Source organism: Idiotropiscis lumnitzeri, chromosome 7 (assembly GCF_059441095.1).
Source record: "Idiotropiscis lumnitzeri isolate Australia: NSW breed Sydney's pygmy pipehorse chromosome 7, RoL_Ilum_1.0, whole genome shotgun sequence".
NCBI classification, from domain to species: domain Eukaryota; kingdom Metazoa; phylum Chordata; class Actinopteri; order Syngnathiformes; family Syngnathidae; genus Idiotropiscis; species Idiotropiscis lumnitzeri.
The window spans coordinates 5,029,503-5,040,084 of record NC_142397.1 but is presented as its reverse complement, the minus strand read 5'-3'; the positions used below and the strand labels follow the sequence as shown (position 1 = coordinate 5,040,084).

The window sequence follows — 10,582 nt, the reverse complement described above, 5'->3', positions numbered from 1 at the left end:
TGTTGTTGCGCCATATTCTGAATCCCTTGTCTGTATGTCATTTAAAGCAACAACACATTTATGTTAATCTTTAGGATTAAAAAAAAAAAATTTCATAACGTCACCATGGTAACCATAATGTAGCAATGCTATTAGGACCATATTCCACCTATGCGTGTAAAAAATTTTTATTACAATAAAAATTATATTGTTCAAATGCTCAAAGAAGTCGTTTACGGGCTTCCTGGTTTACGAGTACTCCTGTATCATGAACAGCAAAAACATAAAAAATACAAACAATAAAAAAGGGGAATAAAAAGAAATAAGAGTTTGATTAGAGGACATAGAGATCCGGCAAACTACTTCGCAAAAAAAAAAAAACATTCAACTTTCTCAAATCACATTGAACTTGCCACTTAAAAGGACACGACACACACAAGCCTTTAAGGGTGAAGTTCAAATGTATTTTAATAACAAAATCAACCAAGAACAGTGTATTGTTCGAAGCACAATAAAATTGTTCTCACATGCATGCAGACAAAACACGATAAGGGCAAAACAAGTGCAGTGCATTTAAAAAAAAACACTATTAAAGATCATTTGTTCCAAAACCCGTGATGGAATGTTGCTCCAACACATCCTTTGCCTCCACCATGTCGTCACAGCTCGAAAGTGAACGAATGACTTTACTACTGTCAGGTCGAGATATGCGGGAAGTAATAAATATAAAATGAACTAGTATTGTTGCTTTTATTTCGATGTGCATCAGAGAACAGAGTGTGCCATGTTCCAGCTTTAACGGAAACACCAGCGCCATTGTTGTTACGTCGTCCCAGGGTCAGATGATGAAAGATGACTTGTGCTGGAATCGTTCCTGGGAGTTAAATGGGTGGGGGGTTAGTGTCACTTTTAGCCTTCCAGGAGACAGACATGCATTTCTTCCCCACAATTTCAAGCAGTTCCCATCTTATTTAATTTGTCAAAACAGACCCCAAGTTATTGACGGCCTGTCCTCACCCGCTACCTACAAACTCCACCGTACCCTTTTCTGAGCGAACCAAAATCTAACACTGGTCATGCAGGGATCAACACAGTAGTTCACCCAACTAGTCTATCGCAATAATTATGAAAAAGACCTTTTTTTAAAAAAAATATTTGGATGAGGAAAAACATTTTTTTCCATTGAACAGAATATATTTTATTTTTTTATGTTCAAACAATTATATTTAGTACATTTTAATGTATATCGTGTTAAGTTTACTTAATCTTATAATATTCTTCAGTTTTAATTCTTCTTAGTGTCTTAGTGTCCCATCACTAGTGAGCCATTTTTAGAATATACTCATGGGCTACTCACGTCCTTGGGGCTAACCAGTACCCACTGGCATTTTTTTTTTTTTTTTACGACACTGCACATTAATCAGAAAAAGAAGATATTAGTGTTTGCAGCCTCTCCATTGTCTTGCGCCCTCCCTCCTCGGTGCATAACTGCTCAACTGCCCAAGTTCACTCACCAGAATAAAGAATTGCCTGCAAAGTTTACTCAACTCTACAAGCAACCGACCATATTGTGCCCTGCTTAAACATTCCCTCCACCCCAAAAAAAGTGATTATTATTGGTGACAGCCTGTATTGGCGGTTATTAAAAACTTGGCTCTTTGAAACCACGGTAAACCGCCTAATGCCGTTTAGCAAAAGCTAATGTTAATCATTGCAGCTCTGCTTACCGGTCACAATTCCTTTGAAATGTTAAAATGGGCAGATAATTTATTTGACGAATGGGCAGGCACAGAACTCTAAATATTTGCATGCAATCAATTGAAAAGTACATTTTACATAACCCCCCACCCCCCTCAACTCTAGGATATGCCAAATTTTGTACCTCATCTGCCTTGCTATAATAGACGCCACCATCTATCTTCACTGGACCACTGGATCTGTTGTGAAATATGACACGATGAATGCATATCTTGTCAACGCAGGAATAAATTGATTGGTATTTAGTACTCACTCATTTTGGCGTATTTTGGAGGAGAGGGCGTGTCTGCAAAGTAACATCACATGCAGCCGATCACAAACACTTGTCAGTACAGAAAGTAAAAGGATTTGAATTAGACGCTCACTTTTTTTCATTTTCTTCTCTGTTGGAGGAGCAGGTGCATGAAACGCAACACAAAATGCAGGAGATCACAAAAATGACCGCTGCTCTGAAGCCGACAACCATGAGGAACAAGTTGAGGATCTTAACATCATCTATAGAAAAGGTACAGACAAATCTTATCACGTGTCCCGATTTTTAATTACAGAAAATTTCATTTAATTGGTAATTACTACAGCCCGGACGGTATTAGCTCTGTTTTTTTAAACTCATTGCATTTTTTACACATTATAACACAAAACAAAACATGTCATTCACATTCCCCCCATTGTAAATAAAAAAAAATACATTATTATTATTTTTTTTTTTTACATTGATCGGCCATTAAACCGTATCTGAATTTTATCCCACCAAATATCACATTTGCCTATTAAAAAAAAAAAATCATTTTAAGTCGGGCCGTCGAATTACCACTGTTAATTTAGGACAACTGACGCACAAATCTCACATGACGGTCCTACTTTAATTAATGTTAAGCACTGTGTAATAATTAATATCCATTTGTTCGTTAGGTAATATGTTATCATACATTTTGTATGGCCCTTTGCGGATCTAAATCTAAATAGACATTGCATTAAAAGGTGCAGATGTACCTAATGAAGTGCCCGTTAAATATCGCTGGCAAATCCTATTGTCATCATATGTTAGACCAATTACCAGCGGTGTGCATTTTACAATATTTTTACAGGTCCAAAGTCACATCCAATCACACGTCACTCACAGACTTCCATCCGCTGAGAGGGACACTGGGCGTGGCCAGCGTCATTCTTGACCTGGCAGTAGTACTCCCCACTGTCTTCCTTCCTCACCCTGTGGAATTTCTAAACGGAAATGTAAAATCAGTCGGGTGACTCTCGGCTGTACAAGTCTTGGATCCTGTGTTTACGTTCAATGACAAATACACAGATTTTTATCCAAGCAGTTGCTCTTGCGTATATGCTGAATGGAGAAAGTATTTAGATGTGTGATTTACTAATGTGGCAAGAGAGTGGTGTCATACCAAGCTTCCAGTGCTGGTGTTCATAGTGTATGTGGCATTGATAAACTTGGGGCTGTTCTTGGGGTCTTGGGGAAGCTCCTCGTTGTTTCGGAACCAGCGGTAGACGGGTGCCGGGAAGCCCTCGTTCTCCAGACACCGGAGCTCGGTCGACCTGTCAACCGTGATCGCTTCAGGCACGCTGCATCGGGGCACCACGGGTTTCACTGTGCACAACATGCATGTTTCCCTGTTGATTTGACTAGACGACAGACGGCTATCGACCTTTTTAATAATGTTGAGCAACAATAGGCGCCAGTGTACTTTGGGTGGCAGAAAGCAATTGACTGACCTCAAGTGAAATGATGGCAAAAACATTTTTGGGGGGATTGCGCTAAATGTAGCCCCAAAGGTTAAAATTCTCAGCACAAGAGAAGAGAAAAAGACCGCCTGCCCAAATTCATGGATTGTGTTTTGGTTCATGGAGGCAGCACTTCAAAGCCCCTGAATTATAGTTGTCAATTCAGTGTAGCGTAGTTGAGCATATGCCCGTTATGAGAAGCTAATGTTGGTAAGCCTGTTGGCTCTGACATGATGGCGTTTCTGGTCTTGGGTGGAGAAACTCCGTATAGGAGCAGTATTCTGTATTTTAGCCATATTTTTCGGTAAAATTCAGAAAAGCATGCTCATGGGCAATTTTTGGGGAACAGACAGAAAGATTTACTTGGATGTTTAATTTCACACACCTCTCACTTCAAGGCCAATCTTTAACTCATCAAAGTCCCCCTGACCGTCCATGACAGCCACCTCGCAGCGGTACTCGGCCGTATCTCTGCGGGTGGCGTTGAAAATCTCAATGCTGGCCGGCTTGCTGAGCTGCGCCCTGTTCTCTAAGTCACCTTAAAGAGGAGAGAAAAAGAAAGAAAAAAAAAACTTTGCAAAGGCAGATGGAGACACAGTTCTCTCAGCCAATCAATTCATTCTGTTGCTGAGTCAATTTACCAACTATTTTCCCTTGGTGGTAAACATAGCTTGGGATGCCGTTCTTGACCTTCTTCCAAGTAATTCTCAGGTTGTAGGTGGAGACGGACTCTATGAAGCAGTTCAGCTCAACGGCTGCAGATAGGAAGTTGGTGGAAAAAGTGCAATGTAATTTGTCGGGAAAGAAAAGCTACTTTTAGTATAATACGTTACGGCAACTTACGCTCAAACTGATTTATCCGCACAATCGGGTTTGTGGTTCTGAGGATTATAGCAAGTGATGACGGGATGTGGCCTGAGGAACGACAAGAAGCAAAAACACTTAATGCTGAGTCACCCTGATGGAGTTTTTATTAGCAGCTGAGCAACTCGCCTGATAAACAGCGGATTATTATGATAAACACACACACACACACGAGCTCCCTGCGACGAGAATTATTAAACGCTTCTTCCAGTATTTATATCCTGGAAGTTTAACCCAAAACAGAGAGGGTATGCACAGCATCGCATCCACCACGCCGATGGCATCCCTATATGGTGGTCAATGGGATGATAATACGGCCGGCGGTGGGTCATGAGAGGGGACGCTTCAAATGCTCAATTGCCGCTCATAAATACGGGACCGGGCCATGCCATTCCATTGGTTGCAACCTTTTAATGTTCTGGCTTTTCTCCAGATAGAGATGAATTTTGAGCTTTATAGGTACATTCATTTTCAATTAGGTATTGACACAGAGGCACTCACAGGCACCATTGAAGATGTGCTAAGTGTATACTCTGATCTTTGAGGCTATTTCCATCCAAATCAGGTCAACTTGATAGTAACCACCTTTTTAAGGGAGCTAAAGTAATTGGCTTTTAAGTTGTACATGGCCAGTTACGTGTCATCCCCCCATTATTTTACTTACATATAATGTATAAAAAGGCCTAAAGTTCATTTTAAGTGTGGTATATTCATTTGGAATCTGGTCAGGTCATTTCTCAATATGAATTTCAAAGAGCTGTCACTATAAGTGAAGCAAGCCACCATTGGGCGGAAAAATCCACACAAACCCTCCAAAGAGATTGCTAAAACATTAGGCGTGGCCAAAAAGACCTGCAATGGCATGCAGTATTGTACAAATATACTCAAATAGATATGAGACAAGATTACCATATACAGCTCTTACATTGGCTTTCATTAAGAGTTTTTGGATGCACCTGTTGTGCAACATTCATATCGCCCCATTTTGCATTATAATACAACGAAGACCTCTCTCGCGCGCACATGCACGCGTGTTCACAGTAGCAATGAAGCGATGCAGCAAGGATGTCTACTTACACATGAAGGCGCACACGACAAGACAAAGTGACGCCGCACACGCTTTACTGCTTTTCGCGATGACGACCAACATGGCAGCTGACCAATAAACACGTCACGTGTAACGTTAATTAAGTTAACACGAATATCAATAACGTTAATATAGCGTCTAACAACCTTCTATTGCGAACTAAACCGAGTCAACGAGTCAAATGTATGGACTCCAAAGCAGCGAAGAGTAGGTAACATTCAAGGCGACCGACGTGTGTACTTTGATTAAAGGTTTAATGACCTCTTTCAACTCTAATGGTCTCTTTCAAGCAGTGTAAGTTGCGCAAACTCTGTAAAGGCGATCAGGGGCGCCGAAAAAATGGGAATAAGTAGAAGGATTTTAGGGGCCCATGATGGACAGGGGCCCTTCTACAATTATAATCCTGACAAAATAATATGACACTCAGGAATAAACGTACAATTGGCCATATATTTAATTTACAATGCATTGGCGGTAACAGTAAGTGTATTTGTTTAGGGAACTTTCTCATGACCTCCCCCTCTCCACATATCTCAAATGGTTCAGTCCACCCGCTCCAACCTGCATCTACGACTGCTTTTCGCGTTATCAGACTGCGAGTGGAGGGAGGCGGAGACCATAAGATGCTCTTCAACTCCGGTACCAAAAAACAGAACTTGAAGAGGTTTCGGCAGTGGAAAGAAGGCAATATGTCACCCAGTCTTTGATGGGCAAGATGGATTAGTGGTTCATGTGATGCAAAGTTCCGTAGCAACGAGAATGGGAGAAACAGTTTGCCCAGTATGATTTCTTTTCATGGGGCCCCAAATCCCCAGAAGTGCTTCCGCTCGCAGAAAGTATGGAACAGGCTCCTGCCATCGAGGCCGTTGTGGTGCACAGCACACAACATGCAATCAGTCGCACAGTCGCCGTATCGCAGCGTCTCATTTTTCGGTTGCGGCTGCACACAGTACAAGAAGGATGGGGGTGCAAAGCGAGAGAAACAGCGACAGAGAACTGGTAGATGTTGCCAACTTGCCATCCACCGGTTACCATAGCTACTGAATTAAATTTGGTAAGCTCTGGTCGCTGTCTCGCAGGCACCAAACACAACAGGAGATGGAGAGATGGGTATATTCAATGGCAAAAGTGGAGTTTTATCCAGGGGGGTCTACAAAACCAAAAATTGGAAACACGTGCACATTATTAACTTTTTACAGAGATGGGCAATCAACCCTATTTTGTCAGTCCGTCCCCTACCCGCGCCCTGGGCAACCTTACGTCAGCGTCTGCCAATCTTTATTCATTAAAATCTTCGTCGTCAATAAATAAACGTGCCTATAAGATTGAGGTGAGGGCAAAGTAAATATACATTTTGCACAAGGGCACAGGGGCGGAAAAAGGTCAGGAAATGCATGTTCATCACTATTGACAGTTTTCTTGTTGACCAAAGCCTTTATCATGGAAAAAAACCAATACTATTTCGTAATTATTCTCTTATTTATCTAATTTATATATTTATCTGAATTATTGTTGTATTGCACTGAAGAGGGGAGCTCTCTAATCTCGTTGCACACTTGAGTATAATGACAATAAAGGGATTTCTGATTCTGATTCTAATAACAATGATAAAATTATATCTCCTTGACTTTGTATCTGTTGGATTTTTAACTTTTTTTTCCACATGTGTGATTTAGATGATTGTATTAAAATGATCTGATGTTGGCATGAGTTGCGAGTTGCATCGCGCTTATTGAACTGTGTTGTACTCGTCAATGACCACTAGGGGGCGGTATAAACCGCTTTATTGTTGCTCCGTCTGTTATGTGCTGCCGTTCTCGCTTTCGTGTCATTAAAAGCAACAATACACTTATAATATAAATGAATAAAAAGATTGTTGCTTGTATTTTCCTTTAAGCTAATATAAAAATGGGTATTGTTTGCATTTTTTTCTGAATGTTGCTGAATAGGAATCTGCAACTTGAGGGGCAGCACAATAAGATCAAGGCAATTACAAAATACATGTTACAAGGCTTTAGTTACTCCAACCATGCCAATAAAATATCAAATCGTGTCTGAAGTCCTGACTTTTTGTGGGACTTTCTTTTTAAAAAGGACAACCAATATTGTGTTGAACTTACAATATCCTTTGAGCTGGGTATAAATAAAATTTGTTATCAAAAGATATTAAATATCAGCCCCAGTGATATTTATGCAAAACATACAGCAAAATGAAACTGAAGAGCTGCCCCCCCCATCCAATAAAAAAGATTTTATCTCTCCCAGGATGCCTCGGTTGCCTTTACAGCATCGAATTAGCCCTAACTCATAGTGGCCTGCGCTTTACATGCTATGATAGATCCAGTCCCTTGCATCCATTTACTATGAATGCAAATGCTGGATGATGATGGTGGTGATGGTTATGTTTCTAAGTTTAAGTGATTCAAAGGAGTGCGGACGCAAAATATGTTGTACTTTCAGGCAAATTGGACCCCTTGTTGACGGATGCATGAGGTAAGCTTGCGTGAGTGTCAATAATGTGCCATTTGAAAATTCACTATATGTGTCATATTGCAGCTGATGTTAGTCTTCTAGACAAGCAAGTGATTTCATTATGTTTTATGTTTCTGTTGGGAAAATGGCCTCTAAATGATCTAAATACATCTATCATCTGTACCGCTTCTCCTCACAAGGGTCGCGGAGGGTGTGCACTCTGAACAGGTTGCCGGCCAATCGCAGGGCACACTCACACTTGGGGGCAATTCAGATTGTATTTTGTTGATTGTTCTTTGACCAAATTAAATTAAAGCACCTTTTATATCGAACATGCTAATGCTATCTATCATGATTTTACTAAGTAAAAAATGTGAATAATATCATAATGTGCATACATATGGGTTACGCACACACATGCAGTGTCAATGCAAAGTCAATTGCAAAACCGAAAAACCACGGTCCACGAAGGTGTAATAACCCGTGCAGTGTGTATAAAACCGTCACATCCCAAGTTCCTATTATCTGTGCTAATGATTTTTCTCCTTCTATGTAATATTATTGACGTCATATTTAATACATCTTCAGCGTTAAATGCATAAATGACAGAAAAGTTGCAAACAAACTTGGCTGACTTTCTACAATACAAAGAAAGGATCAGCTCACCCTGCCAAGAAAGATCAGTTTGTGTTGCCAAATGGAAAGTTGCTCTCTCCGCCTCCAATGGGACTAAGTTTCTGGAAGTTGCAATGAGTTGGGGGGGAAAAAAAGCACAAAAACAACATATTCCCCAAATATGCCGTTTCTCACAATGACTCCTCACAAAATAACTACGTGAGGTTAAACTGAAGCGCAAAATCTGTGAATTCTCAGGCACTGCTCGCGAGGCGCATTTAGCACTGTGTTAAAAATAGATTCGTGCAAGAAAAAAAAAAAAAAAACTTAACAGACTTGATGACTTCCTTTCAAACATGGTTGCTTTTCACACTCTCATTGCTTCCTTTTTGCTTTAATTCTACTTTAATTGGAGTCATTTTGCGCTGCCAGTGATGCATCTGACACCCCTGGAGAGGCTTGTGTGTAAGTAACCATGGCGACTGTGCATAACTAACTCCGTCACTATGAAAAGTCTTTTTCTAAAGAAGAGGCACTTGAACGTGCTCTTGCTTAACAACTGTATATGTGATGACTTACATTCAAGTGTTGGGGGTTGGGTGTGTAATATTATCACATGACATTGGTGGCATTTCCAGCCTTTTTAATTTACACTTGCTGACACGTTACCATGACTCTTACAGTGATTAAAATAAGCACTCAAAGCTGCTATCTTAATAATCTTTTGAGTTAACAACTTAAAGGGACGCTTCAGTGACGTTAACATTTTCACTTATATAATAGGTTTGCATGTAAAAATGACATCAGTACTAAAATGCGATTGGCTGGCAACCAATTCAGAGTGTTCCCCACCTACTGCGCAAAGACAGCTGGGATAGGCTCCAGCATGCCCTGTGACCTTTCTGATGAAAAAGTGGCTCAGATGATGGATAGATGGATGTGTTAGGGAGTCGAAAGATAATGTGCAACGTTGATGAGTGAAATTCTTGGTCTCTGTTAATTACATGACAAAAACCAGGCATGTGCAGACTTTTTATTTCCACTTTCGCTCCTGTTACGTGGTGCAGGTGTACCTAATGTTATGGCCTGCGAGTACACAGTATTGCAGAAGGAAAATCAAGCGAGGCTGACCACTGCTGGTTATAAAACTGCACTGTGCTCCCAGACGGACGCACAACGCTCATCGACGCACCATAATAAGACATAGTGGAGGAAAACATCTGGTCCACATGTTGCAGATGAAGCTGACATGCTCGATGGGGCTCTGTCGTGTACACTTGCATATGTCACTGCCGTTGAACTATTCGTGTCTGCTTGACTCCCTGCATTGTGTTGGATTTGTATGGGAGCATTCCACTTCAGTTTCCATGTGATAAAACATTTATAATAGATTGTTTTTATGTATTGTCGCAAAAACTGTCATACAAGTGTAAAAAAAAAAAGTAAATTATGAGTTGTTGTTAGGATGTTAAAGCGCTGTAAAAAGCGTTACGTATCATATTCTAGATCATCTTTCGGGAAAAGTAAGCTAAAAAATGTACATATTTTGTTTTCCTAACTTCATATAATTTTCATGTTACGTAACATATAATCCCAAATTTATTTCTCAGGACTCCCCCTGTTGCTTTTAAAAAATCTGCAAGATTTCATGTTCTATCACAGTTTCATCTAATATCAATAGTTTGGTTGCATAAGAGATTACGTTATCTTTTCTCTGGCGGGGAAATCCAACTCTATCGCAGCAAATAAAAATTGCCTCGTGGGATCAGAAGCCTATTACGTCACGCTTGTTTCGCCATGGAAACGCATCTCGTATCCAGCTGCATGCATGTCGTCTGAGGTGTTGTGTCAGCACTTTGGTACGTCGGGTGGGAGGGGTGGAACGGGAAGTGTGTTTGTAATTCCATTGTGTCTTACTATGCAGAAGAGGGACAACGCTCTTACTTGCGCAGATGCCCCAAAACAATTCTTGAAGCTTAAACCATGGGGCAATATGAGCATCATCCTATAATTCTTTTTCACACAGTCATCCTGGAAAAATGTTCAATTGGAGCAGTAAATGCAGTTTTG

The 10,582-nt window shown here is 40.5% G+C and overlaps 1 protein-coding gene across 1 annotated transcript; it reads right to left on the bottom strand.

Annotated features, from left to right (window-relative positions):
* Positions 1 to 542: 542 nt before the first annotated feature.
* On the bottom strand, positions 543 to 5,684 carry LOC148333179 (junctional adhesion molecule 3B-like). Its single transcript, XM_088300982.1, has 10 exons — positions 5,416 to 5,684; positions 4,318 to 4,389; positions 4,116 to 4,229; positions 3,860 to 4,012; positions 3,138 to 3,340; positions 2,859 to 2,958; positions 2,103 to 2,232; positions 1,991 to 2,023; positions 1,862 to 1,916; positions 543 to 853 (listed from the first exon to the last, which is right to left on the bottom strand). Exons 1-10 carry the CDS (start codon positions 5,486 to 5,488, stop codon positions 818 to 820), a joined length of 969 nt encoding a protein of 322 aa, XP_088157108.1. The 5' UTR covers positions 5,489 to 5,684; the 3' UTR covers positions 543 to 817.
* Between the last annotated feature and the right edge of the window lie 4,898 nt (positions 5,685 to 10,582).

What these genes read in the sequence shown, in the direction of transcription:
- LOC148333179 (XM_088300982.1), bottom strand. Translation starts at nt 5,488, where the DNA reads ATGTTGGTCGTCATCGCGAAAAGCAGTAAAGCGTGTGCGGCGTCACTT. An exon ending in ACACCAGCACTGGAAGCTTG is followed by an intron (nt 2,959 to 3,137) that starts GTATGACACCAC and finishes ATTTCCGTTTAG; the next exon opens with AAATTCCACAGGGTGAGGAA. An exon ending in ATTATAGCAAGGCAGATGAG is followed by an intron (nt 854 to 1,861) that starts GTACAAAATTTG and finishes TTTAACTCCCAG; the next exon opens with GAACGATTCCAGCACAAGTC.